This window comes from Rhinopithecus roxellana, chromosome 3 (genome assembly GCF_007565055.1).
Source record: "Rhinopithecus roxellana isolate Shanxi Qingling chromosome 3, ASM756505v1, whole genome shotgun sequence".
NCBI classification, from domain to species: Eukaryota; Metazoa; Chordata; class Mammalia; order Primates; family Cercopithecidae; genus Rhinopithecus; species Rhinopithecus roxellana.
In genome coordinates this window covers 1,818,725-1,833,284 of record NC_044551.1, presented here as the reverse complement: position 1 = coordinate 1,833,284, position 14,560 = coordinate 1,818,725, and the positions used below count along the sequence as shown (strand labels likewise).

Here is a 14,560-nt window from a genome sequence, read left to right as displayed (position 1 = left end):
ATTAAGTTAATGTTAAGCCAATATCATTTTCTTTTTATTATTATTATTATTATTATACTTTAAGTTCTAGGGTACATGTGCATAACGTACAGGTTTGTTACGTATGTATACTTCTGCCATGTTGGTGTGCTGCACCCATCAACTCGTCAGCACCTATCAACTCATCATTTACATCAGGTATAACTCCCAATGCAATCCCTCCTCCCTCCCCCCTCCTCGTGATAGGCCCCAGTGTGTGATGTTCCCCTTCCCGAGTCCAAGTGATCTCATTGTTCATTTCTCACCTGTGAGTGAGAACATGTGGTGTTTGGTTTTCTGTTCTTGTGATAGTTTGCTGAGAATGATGGTTTCCAGCTGCATCCATGTCCCTACAAAGGACGCAAACTTATCCATTTTTATGGCTGCATAGTATTCCATGGTGTATATGTGCCACATTTTCTTAATCCAGTCTGTCACAGATGGACATTTGGGTTGATTCCAAGTCTTTGCTATTGTGAATAGTGCTGCAATAAACATATGTGTACATATGTCTTTATAGCAGCATGATTTATAATCCTTTGGGTATATACCCAGTAATGGGATGGCTGGGTCATATGGTACTTCTAGTTCTAGATCCTTGAGGAATCACCATACTATTTTCCATAATGGTTGAACTAGTTTACAATCCCAACAACAGTGTAAAAGTGTTCCTATTTCTCCACATCCTCTCCAGCAGCTGTTGTTGCCTGACTTTTGAATGATCGCCATTCTAACTGGTGTGAGATGGTATCTCATTGTGGTTTTGATTTGCATTTCTCTGATGGCCAGTGATGATGAGCGTTTTTTCATGTGTCTGTTGGCTGTATGAATGTCTTCTTTTGAGAAATGTCTGTTCATATCCTTTGCCCACTTTTTGATGGGGTTGTTTTTTTCTTGTAAATTTGTTTGAGTTCTTTGTAGGTTCTGGATATTAGCCCTTTGTCTGATGAGTAGCTTGCAAAAATTTTCTCCCATTCTGTAGGTTGCCTGTTCACTCTGATGGTAGTTTCTTTTGCTTTGCAGAAGCTCTTTAGTTTAGTTAGATCCCATTTGTCAGTTTTGGCTTTTGTTGCCGTTGCTTTTGGTGTTTTAGACATGAAGTCCTTGCCCATGCCTATGTCCTGAATGGTACTACCTAGGTTTTCTTCTAGGGTTTTTATGGTATTAGGTCTAACATTTAAGTCTCTAATCCATCTTGAATTAATTTTCGTATAAGGAGTAAGGAAAGGATCGAGTTTCAGCTTACTACTTACGGCTGGCCAATTTTCCCAGCACCATTTATTAAATAGGGAATCCTTTCCCCATTTCTTGTTTTTCTCAGGTTTGTCAAAGATCAGATGGCTGTAGATGTCTGGTATTATTTCTGAGGACTCTGTTCTGTTCCATTGGTCTATAGCTCTGTTTTGGTACCAGTAGCATGCTGTTTTGGTTACTGTAGCCTTGTAGTATAGTTTGAAGTCAGGTAGCGTGATGCCTCCAGCTTTGTTCTTTTGACTTAGGGTTGTCTTGGAAATGTGGGCTCTTTTTTGATTCCATATGAAGTTTAAAGCCGTTTTTTCCAATTCTGTGAAGAAAGTCATTGGTAGCTTGATGGGGATGGCATTGAATCTATAAATAACCTTGGGCAGTATGGCCATTTTCACGATACTGATTATTCCTATCCATGAGCATGGTATGTTCTACCATTTGTTTGTGTCCTCTTTTATTTCACTGAGCAGTGGTTTGTAGTTCTCCTTGAAGAGGTCCTTTACATCCCTTGTAAGTTGGATTCCTAGGTATTTTATTCTCTTTGAGGCAATTGTGAATGGAAGTTCATTCATGATTTGGCTCTCCGTTTGTCTGTTACTGGTGTGTAAGAATGCTTGTGATTTTTGCACATTAATTTTGTATCCTGAGACTTTGCTGAAGTTGCTTATCAGCTTAAGGAGATTTTGGGCTGAGACAATGGGGTTTTCTAAATATACAACCATATCATCTGCAAACAGGGACAATTTGACTTCTTCTTTTCCTAACTGAATACCCTTGATTTCTTTCTCTTGCCTGATTGCCCTGGCCAGAACTTCCAAGACTATGTTGAATAGGAGTGGTGAGAGAGGGCATCCCTGTCTTGTGCCAGTTTTCAAAGGGAATTTTTCCAGTTTTTGCCCATTCAGTATGATATTGGCTGTGAATTTGTCATAAATAGCTCTTATTATTTTGAGATATATTCATTCAATACCAAATTTATTGAGAGAGTTTAGTAAGAAGGGCTGTTGAATTTTGTCAAAGGCCTTTTCTGCATCTATTGAGATAATCATGTGGTTCTTGTCTTTGGTTCTGTTTATATGCTGGATTACGTTTATTGATTTGCGTATGTTGAACCAGCCTTGCATCCCAGGGATGAAGCCCACTTGATCATGGTGGATAAGCGTTTTCATGTGCAGCTGGATCCGGTTTGCCAGTATTTTATTGAGAATTTTTGCATCAATGTTCATCAGGGATATTGGTCTAAAATTCTCTTTTCTTGTTGTGTCTCTGCCAGGCTTTGGTATCAGGATGATGCTGGCCTCATCAAATGAGTTAGGGAGGATTCCCTCTTTTTCTATTGATTGGAATAGTTTCAGAAGGAATGGTACCAGCTCCTCCTTGTACCTCTGGTAGAATTCAGCTGTGAATCCATCTGGTCCTGGACTTTTTTTGGTTGGTAGGCTATTAATTATTGCCTCAATTTCAGAACCTGCTATTGGTGTATTCAGGGATTCAGCTTCTTCCTGGTTTAGTCTTGGAAGAGTGTAAGTGTCCAGGAAATTATCCATTTCTTCTAGATTTTCTAGTTTATTTGCATAGAGGTGTTTATAGTATTCTCTGATGGTAGTTTGTATTTCTGTGGGGTCGGTGGTGATATCCCCTTTATCATTTTTTATTGCATCTATTTGATTCTTCTCTGTTTTCTTTTTTATTAGTCTTGCTAGCAGTGTATCAATTTTGTTGATCTTTTCAAAAAACCAGCTCCTGGATTCATTGATTTTTTGGAGGGTTTTTTGTGTCTCTAACTCCTTCAGTTCTGCTCTGATCTTAGTTATTTCTTGCCTTCTACTAGCTTTTGAATGTGTTTGCTCTTGCTTCTCTAGTTCTTTTAATTGTGATGTTAGAGTGTCAATTTGAGATCTTTCCTGCTTTCTCTTGTGGGCATTTAGTGCTATAAATTTCCCTCTACACACTGCTTGAAATGTGTCCCAGAGATTCTGGTATGTTGTATCTTTGTTCTCATTGGTTTCAAAGAACATCTTTATTTCTGCCTTCATTTCGTTATGTACCCAATATTCATTCAGGAGCAGGTTATTCAATTTCCATGTAGTTGAGTGGTTTTGATTGAGTTTCTTAGTCCTGAGTTCTAGTTTGATTGCACTGTGGTCTGAGAGACAGTTTGTTATAATTTCTGTTCTTGTACATTTGCTGAGGAGTGCTTTACTTCCAATTATGTGGTCAATTTTGGAATAAGTGCGATGTGGTGCTGAGAAGAATGTATATTCTGTTGATTTGGGGTGGAGAGTTCTGTAGATGTCTATTAGGTCTGCTTGGTGCAGAGATGAGTTCAATTCCTGGATATCCTTGTTAACTCTGTCTCGTCAATCTGTCTAATGTTGACAGTGGGGTGTTGAAGTTTCCCATTATTATTGTATGAGAGTCTAAGTCTCTTTGTAAGTCTCTAAGGACTTGCTTTATGAATCTGCATGCTCCTGTATTGGGTGCATATATATTTAGGATAGTTAGCTCTTCCTGTTGAATTGATCCCTTTACCATTATGTAATGGCCTTCTTTGTCTCTTTTGATCTTTGATGGTTTAAAGTCTGGTTTATCAGAGACTAGTATTGCAACCCCTGCTTTTTTTTGTTCTCCATTTGCTTGGTAGATCTTCCTCCATCCCTTTATTTTGAGCCTATGTATTTCTCTGCATGTGAGATGGGTCTCCTGAATACAGCAGACTGATGGGTCTTGATTCTTTATCCAGTTTGCCAGTCTGTGTCTTTTAATTGGAGCATTTAGTCCATTTACATTTAAGGTTAATATTGTTATGTGTGAACTTGATCCTGCCATTATGATATTAACTGGTTATTTTGCTCATTAGTTGATGCAGTTTCTTCCTAGCCTCGATGGTCTTTACATTTTGGCATGTTTTTGCAATGGCTGGTACTGGTTGTTCCTTTCCATGTTTAGTCTTCCTTCAGGGTCTCTTGTAAGGCAGGCCTGGTGGCAACAAAATCTCTAAGCATTTGCTTATCTGTAAAGGATTTTATTTCTCCTTCACTTATGAAACTTAGTTTGGCTGGATATTAAATTCTGGGTTGAAAATTCTTTTCTTTAAGAATGTAGAATATTGGCCCCCACTCTCTTCTGGCTTGTAGAGTTTCTGCCGAGAGATCTGCTGTTAGTCTGATGGGCTTCCCTTTGTGGGTAACCCGACCTTTCCGGCTGCCCTTAAGATTTTTTCCTTCATTTCAACTTTGGTGAATCTGGCAATTATGTGTCTTGGAGTTGCTCTTCTGGAGGAGTATCTTTGTGGCATTCTCTGTATTTCCTGAATTTGAATGTTGGCCTGCCCTACTAGGTTGGGGAAGTTCTCTTGGATGATATCCTGAAGAGTGTTTTCCAAGTTGGTTCCATTTTCTCCCTCACTTTCAGGCACCCCAATCAGACGTAGATTTGGTGTTTTTACATAATCCCATACTTCTTGCAGGCTTTGTTCATTTCTTTTTCTTCTTTTTTCTTTAGATTTCTCTTCTCGCTTCGTTTCATTCATTTGATCCTCAATCGCTGGTACTCTTTCTTCCAGTTGATCGAGTTGGTTACTGAAGCTTATGCATTTGTCACATATTTCTCATGTCATGGTTTTCATCTCTGTCAGTTCGTTTATGGCCTTCTCTGCATTAATTATTCTAGTTATCAATTCTTCCACTCTTTTTTCAAGATTTTTAGTTTCTTTGCGCTGGGTGCGTAATTCCTCCTTTAGCTCTGAGAAGTTTGATGGACTGAAGCCGCCTTCTCTCATCTCATCAAAGTCATTCTCCATCCAGCTTTGATCCGTTGCTGGCGATGAGTTGCGTTCCTTTGGAGGGGGAGATGCGCTCTTATTTTTTGAATGTCCAGCTTTTCTGCCCTGCTTTTTCCCCATCTTTGTGGTTTTATCTGCCTCTGGTCTTTGATGATGGTGATGTACTGATGGGGTTTTGGTGTGGGTGTCCTTGCTGTTTGTTAGTTTTCCTTCTAACAGTCCGGACCCTCAGCTGGAGGTCTGTTGGAGATTGCTTGAGGTCCACTCCAGACCCTATTTGCATGGGTGTCAGCAGCAGAGGCTGCAGAAGATAGAATATTGCTGAACAGCGAGTGTACCTGTCTGATTCTTGCTTTGGAAGCTTCCTCTCAGGGGTGTACTCCACCATGTGAGGTGTGGGGTGTCGGTTTGCCCCTAGTGGAGGATGTCTCTCAGTTAGGCTACTCAGGGGTCAGGGACCCACTTGAGCAGGCAGTCTGTCCCTTCTCAGATCTGAACCTCCGTGTTGGGAGATCCACTGCTCTCTTCAAAGCTGTCAGACAGAGTCGTTTGCGTCTGCAGAGGTTTCTGCTGCTTTTGTTGTTGTTGTTGTTGTTGTTTAGCTGTGCCCTGTCCCCAGAGGTGGAGTGTACAGAGACAGGCAGGCCTCCTTAAGCTGCTGTGAGCTCCACCCAGTTCGATCTTCCTAGGGCTTTGTTTACCTACTTAAGCCTCAGCAATGGCAGGTGTCCCTCCCCTAGCCTGGCTGCTGCCTTGCAGTTAGATCTCAGACTGCTGTGCTAGCAATGAGGGAGGCTCCGTGGGTGTGGGACCCTCCCGGCCAGGTGTGGGATATAATCTCCTGGTGTGCCCGTTTGCTAAGACCCTTGGTAAAGTGCAGTATTGGGGTGGGAGTTACCCGATTTTCCAGGTGATGTGTGTCTCAGTTCCCCTGGCTAGGAAAAGGGATTCCTTTCCCCCTTGAGCTTCCCAGGTGAGGTGATGCCTTGCCCTGCTTCAGCTGTCACTGGTCGGGCTGCAGCAGCTGACCAGCACCAATTGTCTGGCACTCCCTAGTGAGATGAACCCAGTGCCTCAGTTAAAAATGCAGAAATCACCTGTCTTCTGTGTTGCTCGCGCTGGGAGCTGGAGACTGGAGCTGTTCCTATTCGGCCATCTTGCTCCACCCCCCTAAAATGAATTTTAAAAGAAATTTAAAATTATTCTTGTGGTGTTTAAGTCTATGTACTTTCTATGCATATTGATTGCCTTTATTCATCCTGAGGCAAAAAAATATCAAGTATTATTTCATTCAATGTAGTATATGTGTTTCCTCTTAATAATTAAAAAATATTAACAGATAAAAGTGGCAGTTAAGAAATTATGATATACTATAAACATATAAAACAAGCTCAACATCACTGATCATCAGAGAAATGCAAATTAAAACCGCAAGGAGATACCATCTCATGCCTGTCAGAATGGTGATTATTTAAAAGTCAGAAAACAATAGATGCTGGCAAGGCTGTGAAGAAATAGGAATGCTTTTACACTGTTGGTGGGAATGTAATTTAGTTCAACCATTGTGGAAGACAGTACAGTGATTCCTCAAGGATCTAGAACCAGAAATACCATTTGACCCAGCAATTCCATTACTGGGTATAAACCCAAAGGATTATAAATTATTCTACTACAAAGACACATGCACATGTATGTTTACTGCAGCACTATTTACAATAGCAAAGACCTGGAACCAACCCAAATGCCCATCAATGATAGACTGGATAAAGAAAATGTGGTACATATACACCATGAAATACTATGCAGCCACAATCTCAGTCCTTTGCAGGGACATGGATGAAGCTGGAAACCATCATCCTCAGCAAACTAACACAGGAACAGAAAACCAAACACTGCATGTTCTCATTCATAAGTGGGAGTTGAACATTGAGAACACATGGACACAGAGAAGGGAACACGCACACACACACCCGGGCCTGTTGGGGGTTGAGGGGTGAGGGGAGGGAACTTAGGGGATGCATCAATAGGTGCAGCAAACCACCATGGCACACATATACCTGCACGTTCTGCACATATATCCCCACCCCCCTTTTTTTTAGAAGAAATAAAAAAAGAAATTATGATATACTAGATGATTCTTAATGACATTTTGCATTCCTATAAAATTCTTGGGCCATTGTCAAAGCAGAGCAATAAAACTGTTGCCAATGTTTTATGATTATGTTTCATTCTAGGCATGCCTTCTCCTGAGATTCAACTTGGATTTAAGCTCAAAGAGGATCTGCAAGAGCAAATGAGTAATAATAGGATGATGCCTATTCTTAGCAAGGATACAATATTACAGGTTTGTAGTGTGTTGATTGAATACATACTCATTAAAAATTGGAAATGCTATCAGAGTGGCAAATCACTAATTCTTATTCTTTTTGTCTATTATTTTGCTTCTTTCCTCTTTTCTTACTAATTTTTACCTCTTTCTTAACCAGTCATTCTATTTCTTTGCTGAAACTTTGATGAAAACAATTGTTTTAGGAGAGAGGATTTAGAATACAGTTGACCCTTGAACAATTTGGGAGTTAGGGATGCTGACACTTTGCGCAGTCAGAAATCCACATATAACTGTTGACTCTCCCAAAACTAAACTACTAATAGCCTACTGTTGACTGGAAGCCTTACTGATAGTCAATACTTATTTTGTCTTTTATATGTATTATATACTGTATTGTTTTTTTTTATTATTATACTTTAAGTTCTAGGGTACGTGTGCATAACGTGTAGGTTTGTTACCTATGTATACTTGTGCCATGTTGGTGTGCTGCACCCATCAACTCGTCAGCACCCCTCAATTCATCATTTATATCAGGTGTAACTCCCAGTGCAATCCCTTCCCCCACCCCCCTCCCCATGATAGGCCCCGGTGTGTGATGTTCCCCTTCCTGAGTCCAAGTGATCTCATTGTTCAGTTCCCACCTATGCGTGAGAACATGTGGTGTTTGGTTTTCTCTTCTTGTGATAGTTTGCTAAGAATGATGGTTTCCAGCTGCATCCATGTCCCTACAAAGGACGCAAACTCATCCTTTTTTATGGCTGCATAATAATCCATGGTGTATATGTGCCACATTTTCTTAATCCAGTCTGTCACAGATGGACATTTGGGTTGATTCCAAGTCTTTGCTATTGTGAATAGTGCCGCAATAAACATACGTGTGCATGTGTCTTTATAGCAGCATGATTTATAATCCTTTGGGTATATACCCAGTAGTGGGATGGCTGGGTCATATGGTATATCTAGTTCTAGATCCTTGAGAAATTGCCATACTGTTTTCCATAATGGTGGAACTAGTTTACAATCCCAACAACAGTGTAAAAGTGTTCCTATTTCTCCACATCCTCTCCAGCACCTGTTGTTGCCTGACTTTTTAATGATTGCCATTCTAACTGGTGTGAGATGGTATCTCATTGTGGTTTTGATTTGCATCTCTCTGATGGCCAGTGATGATGAGCATTTTTTCATGTGTCTGTTGGCTGTATGAATGTCTTCTTTTGAGAAATGTCTGTTCATATCCTTTGCCCACTTTTTGATGGGGTTGTTTGTTTTTTTCTTGTAAATTTGTTTGAGTTCTTTGTAGGTTCTGGATATTAGCCCTTTGTCAGATGAGTAGATTGCAAAAATTTTCTCCCATTCTGTAGGTTGCCTGTTCACTCTGATGGTAGTTTCTTTTGCTGTGCAGAAGCTCTTTAGTTTAATCAGATCCCATTTGTCAATTTTGGCTTTTGCTGCCGTTGCTTTTGGTGTTTTAGACATGAAGTCCTTGCCCATGCCTATGTCCTGAATGGTACTACCTAGATTTTCTTCTAGGGTTTTTATGGTATTAGGTCTAACATTTAAGTCTCTAATCCATCTTGAATTAATTTTCATATAAGGAGTAAGGAAAGGATCCGGTTTCAGCTTTTTACTTATGGTTAGCCAATTTTCCCAGCACCATTTATTAAATAGGGAATCCTTTCCCCATTTCTTGTTTCTCTCAGGTTTGTCAAAGATCAGATGGCTGTAGATGTGTGGTATTATTTCTGAGGACTCTGTTCTGTTCCATTGGTCTATATCTCTGTTTTGGTACCAGTACCATGCTGTTTTGGTTACTGTGGCCTTGTAGTATAGTTTGAAGTCAGGTAGCGTGATGCCTCCAGCTTTGTTCTTTTGACTTAGTATTGTCTTGGCAATGCGGGCTCTTTTTTGGTTCCATATGAACTTTAAAGCCGTTTTTTCCAGTTCTTTGAAGAAACTCATTGGTAGCTTGATGGGGATGGCATTGAATCTATAAATAACCTTGGGCAGTATGGCCATTTTCACGATATTGATTCTTCCTATCCATGAGCATGGTATGTTCCTCCATTTGTTAGTGTCCTCTTTTATTTCACTGAGCAGTGGTTTGTAGTTCTCCTTGAAGAGGTCCTTTACATCCCTTGTAAGTTGGATTCCTAGGTATTTTATTCTCTTTGAAGCAATTGTGAATGGAAGTTCATTCATGATTTGGCTCTCTGTTTGTCTGTTACTGGTGTATAAGAATGCTTGTGATTTTTGCACATTGATTTTGTATCCTGAGACTTTGCTGAAGTTGCTTATTAGCTTAAGGAGATTTTGGGCTGAGACAATGGGGTTTTCTAAATATACAACCATATCATCTGCAAACAGGGACAATTTGACTTCTTCTTTTCCTAACTGAATACCCTTGATTTCTTTCTCTTGCCTGATTGCCCTAGCCAGAACTTCCAAGACTATGTTGAATAGGAGTGGTGAGAGAGGGCATCCCTGTCTTGTGCCAGTTTTCAAAGGGAATTTTTCCAGTTTTTGCCCATTCAGTATGATATTGGCTGTGGGTTTGTCATAAATAGCTCTTATTATTTTGAGGTACGTTCCATCAATACCGAATTTATTGAGCATTTTTAGCATGAAGGGCTGTTGAATTTTGTCAAAAGTCTTTTCTGCATCTATTGAGACAATCATGTGGTTCTTGTCTTTGGTTCTGTTTATATGCTGGATTACGTTTATTGATTTGCGAATGTTGAACCAGCCTTGCATCCCAGGGATGAAGCCCACTTGATCATGGTGGATAAGCTTTTTGATGTGCTGCTGAATCCGGTTTGCCAGTATTTTATTGAGGATTTTTGCATCAATGTTCATCAGGGATATTGGTCTAAAATTTTCTTTTTTTGTTGTGTCTCTGCCAGACTTTGGTATCAGGATGATGTTGGCCTCATCAAATGAGTTAGGGAGGATTCCCTCTTTTTCTATTGATTGGAATAGTTTCAGAAGGAATGGTACCAGCTCCTCCTTGTACCTCTGGTAGAATTCAGCTGTGAATCCATCTGGTCCTGGACTTTTTTTGGTTGGTAGGCTATTAATTATTGCCTCAATTTCAGAGCCTGCTGTTGGTCTATTCAGGGATTCAGCTTCTTCCTGGTTTAGTCTTGGAAGAGTGTAAGTGTCCAGGAAATTATCCATTTCTTCTACATTTTCTAGTTGATTTGCATAAAGGTGTTTATAGTATTCTCTGATGGTAGTTTGTATTTCTGTGGGGTCAGTGGTGATATCCCCTTTATCATTTTTTATTGCATCTATTTGATTCTTCTCTCTTTTCTTCTTTATTAGTCTTGCTAGCGGTCTGTCAATTTTGTTGATTTTTTCAAAAAACCAACTCCTGGATTCATTGATTTTTTGGAGGGTTTTTTGTGTCTCTATCTCCTTCAGTTCTGCTCTGATCTTAGTTACTTCTTGCCTTCTGCTAGCTTTTGAATGTGTTTGCTCTTGCTTCTCCAGTTCTTTTAATTGTGATGTTAGAGTGTCAATTTTAGATCTTTCCAGCTTTCTCTTGTGGGCATTTAGTGCTATAAATTTCCCTCTATACACTGCTTTAAATGTGTCCCAGAGATTTTGGTATGTTGTATCTTTGTTCTCATTGGTTTCAAAGAACATCTTTATTTCTGCCTTCATTTCTTTATGTACCCAGTAGTCATTCAGGAGCAGGTTGTTCAGTTTCCATGTAGTTGAGCGGTTTTGATTGAGTTTCTTAGTCCTGAGTTCTAGTTTGATTGCACTGTGGTCTGAGAGACAGTTTGTTATAATTTCTGTTCTTTTACATTTGCTAGGGAGTGCTTTACTTCCAATTATGTGGTCAATTTTGGAATAAGTGCGATGTGGTGCTGAGAAGAATGTATATTCTGTTGATTTGGGGTGGAGAGTTCTGTAGATATCTATTAGGTCCGCTTGATTCAGAGATGAATTCAATTCCTGGATATCCTTGTTAACTTTCTGTCTCGTTGATCTGTCTAATGTTGACAGTGGAGTGTTGAAGTCTCCCATTATTATTGTATGGGAGTCTAAGTGTCTTTGTAAGTCTCTAAGGACTTCCTTTATGAATTTGGGTGCTCCTGTATTGGGTGCATATATATTTAGGATAGTTAGCTCTTCCTGTTGAATTGATCCCTTTACCATTATGTAATGGCCTTCTTTGTCTCTTTTGATCTTTGATGGTTTAAAGTCTGGTTTATCAGAGACTAGTATTGCAACCCCTGCTTTTTTTTGTTCTCCATTTGCTTGGTAGATCTTCCTCCATCCCTTTATTTTGAGCCTATGTATGTCTCTGCATGTGAGATGGGTCTCCTGAATACAGCAGACTGATGGGTCTTGATTCTTTATCCAGTTTGCCAGTCTGTGTCTTTTAATTGGAGCATTTAGTCCATTTACATTTAAGGTTAATATTGTTATGTGTGAACTTGATCCTGTCATTATGATATTAACTGGTTATTTTACTCGTTAGTTGATGCAGTTTCTTCCTAGCCTCGATGGTCTTTACATTTTGGCATGTTTTTGCAATGGCTGGTACCGGTTGTTCCTTTCCATGTTTAGGGCTTCCTTCAGGGTCTCTTGTAAGGCAGTCCTGGTGGTGACAAAATCTCTAAGCATTTGCTTATCTGTAAAGGATTTTATTTCTCCTTCACTTATGAAACTTAGTTTGGGTGGATATGAAATTCTGAGTTGAAAATTCTTTTCTTTAAGAATGTTGAATATTGGCCCTCACTCTCTTCTGGCTTGTAGAGTTTCTGCCAAGAGGTCTGCTGTTAGTCTGATGGGCTTCCCTTTGTGGGTAACCCGACCTTTCTCTCTGGCTGCCCTTAAGATTTTTTCCTTCATTTCAACTTTGGTGAATCTGGCAATTATGTGTCTTGGAGTTGCTCTTCTGGAGGAGTATCTTTGTGGCATTCTCTGTATTTCCTGAATTTGAATGTTGTCCTGCCCTACTAGGTTGGGGAAGTTCTCCTGGATGATATCCTGAAGAGTGTTTTCCAAGTTGGTTCCATTTTCCCCCTCACTTTCAGGGACCCCAATCAGATGTAGATTTGGTGTTTTTACATAATCCCATACTTCTTGCAGGCTTTGTTCATTTCTTTTTCTTCTTTTTTCTTTTGGTTTCTCTTTTCGCTTCATTTCATTCATTTGATCCTCAATCGCTGATACTCTTTCTTCCAGTTGATCGAGTCGGTTACTGAAGCTTGTGGATTTGTCACGTATTTCTCATGTCATGGTTTTCATCTCTGTCATTTCATTTATGACCTTCTCTGCATTAATTATTCTAGCTATCAATTCTTCCACTCTGTTTTCAAGATTTTTAGTTTCTTTGCACTGGGTACATAATTCCTCCTTTAGCTCTGAGACGTTTGATGGACTGAAGCCTTCTTCTCTCATCTCGTCAAAGTCATTCTCTGACCAGCTTTGATCCGTTGCTGGCGATGAGCTGCACTCCTTTGCCGGGGGAGATGCGCTCTTGTTTTTTGAATTTCCAGCTTTTCTACCCTGCTTCTTCCCCATCTTTGTGGTTTTATCTGTCTCTGGTCTTTAATGATGGTGACGTACTGATGGGGTTTTGGTATAGATGTTCTTCCTGTTTGATAGTTTTCCTTCTAATAGTCAGGACCCTCAGCTGTAGGTCTGTTGGAGATTGCTTGAGGTCCACTCCAGACCAGACCCTGTTTGCCTGGGTATCAGCAGCAGAGGTTGCAGAAGATAGAATATTGCTGAACAGCGAGTGTACCTGTCTGATTGTTACTTTGGGAGCTTCCTCTCAGGTGTGTACTCCACCCTGTGAGGTGTGGGGTGTCAGACTGCCCCTAGTGGGGGATGTCTCCCAGTTAGGCTACTCAGGGGTCAGGGACCCACTTGAGCAGGCAGTCTGTCCGTTCTCAGATCTCAACCTCCGTGTTGGGAGATCCACTGCTCTCTTCAAGGCTGTCAGACAGAGTCATTCGGGTCTGCACAGGCCTCTGTTGCTTTCCCTGTTGTTTTTTTAGCTGCGCCCTGTCCCCAGAGGTGGAGTCTACAGAGACAGGCAGGTTTCCTTGAGCTGCTGTGAGCTCCACCTAGTTCGAGCTTCCCAGCAGCTTTGTTTACCTTCTTAAGCCTCAGCAATGGCGGGCGCCCTTCCCCCAGACTCGCTGCTGCCTTGCGGTTAGATCGCCGCAGACTGCTGTGTTAGCAATGAGGGAGGCTCCGTGGGCGTGGGACCCTCCCGGCCAGGTGTGGGATATATTCTCCTGGTGTGCCAGTTTGCTTAAAGCACGGTATTGGGGTGGGAGTTACCCGATTTTCCAGGTGTTGTGTGTCCCAGTTCCCCTGGCTAGGAAAAGGGATTCCCTTCCCCCTTGCGCTTCCCAGGTGAGGCGATGCCTCGCCCTGCTTCAGCTCTCGCTGGTCCGGCTGCAGCAGCTGACCAGCACCGATTGTCCGGCACTCCCCAGTGAGATGACCCCAGTACCTCAGTTGAAAATGCAGAAATCACCGGTCTTCTGTGTCGCTCGCGCCGGGAGTTAGAGACTGGAGCTGTTCCTATTCGGCCATCTTGCATACTGTATTGTTACAACACAGTAAGATAGAGAAAAGAAAATGTTAAGATGATAAAGAAGAGAAAACATATTTACTATTCATTAAGTGCAAGGGGGTCATCATAAAGATCTTCATCCTATCGTCTTCACATTGAATAGACTGGGGAAGAAAAAGAGAGAAAGAGGAGGGGTTGATTTTGCTTTCCCAGGGGTTGCAGGGGTTGAAAAAAATTCATGTGTAAGTGAACCCACACAGTTCAAGCCTGTGTTGTTCAAAAGTGAACTGTGTTTTCTTTTGTCTACTCTTACACCTCTTACGTTTTTCGCCCTTTAGTAGAGATGCAGCTATGAGAGGAACAGAGGTTAAAATAGGATGTAATAATTATGAGTTTCATCTCCATTTTATATTAGGGATTATTCTTAAACTTGTGAAGAAGATATAGCCTGTATGGTATAATTTGAGATATAGGCCACTGAAAAGACAATTCTGTTGTCTTGTGTGTGAGTGTATGTATGTGTATGCACACACACACACACACATACTAAAAATTTTTACTTTTATTTATCTTTTAAAATATGATTTTGACATTTATGTCATTTCAAACTGCACGTAGATTTCTGGCAATCAAACTT

At 40.7% G+C, this 14,560-nt stretch overlaps 1 protein-coding gene across 2 annotated transcripts in view; it reads left to right on the top strand.

The window, feature by feature from the left end:
• Positions 1-14,560, top strand: part of ANKRD31 (ankyrin repeat domain 31) — a 200,973-nt gene that overhangs the window by 17,484 nt on the left and 168,929 nt on the right. For both annotated transcript variants that reach the window (XM_030927266.1, XM_030927265.1), the window contains exon 3: positions 7,285-7,394. In XM_030927266.1, the coding sequence (XP_030783126.1) occupies positions 7,285-7,394 (110 nt within the window). The remainder of the gene's footprint in view (positions 1-7,284; positions 7,395-14,560) is intronic.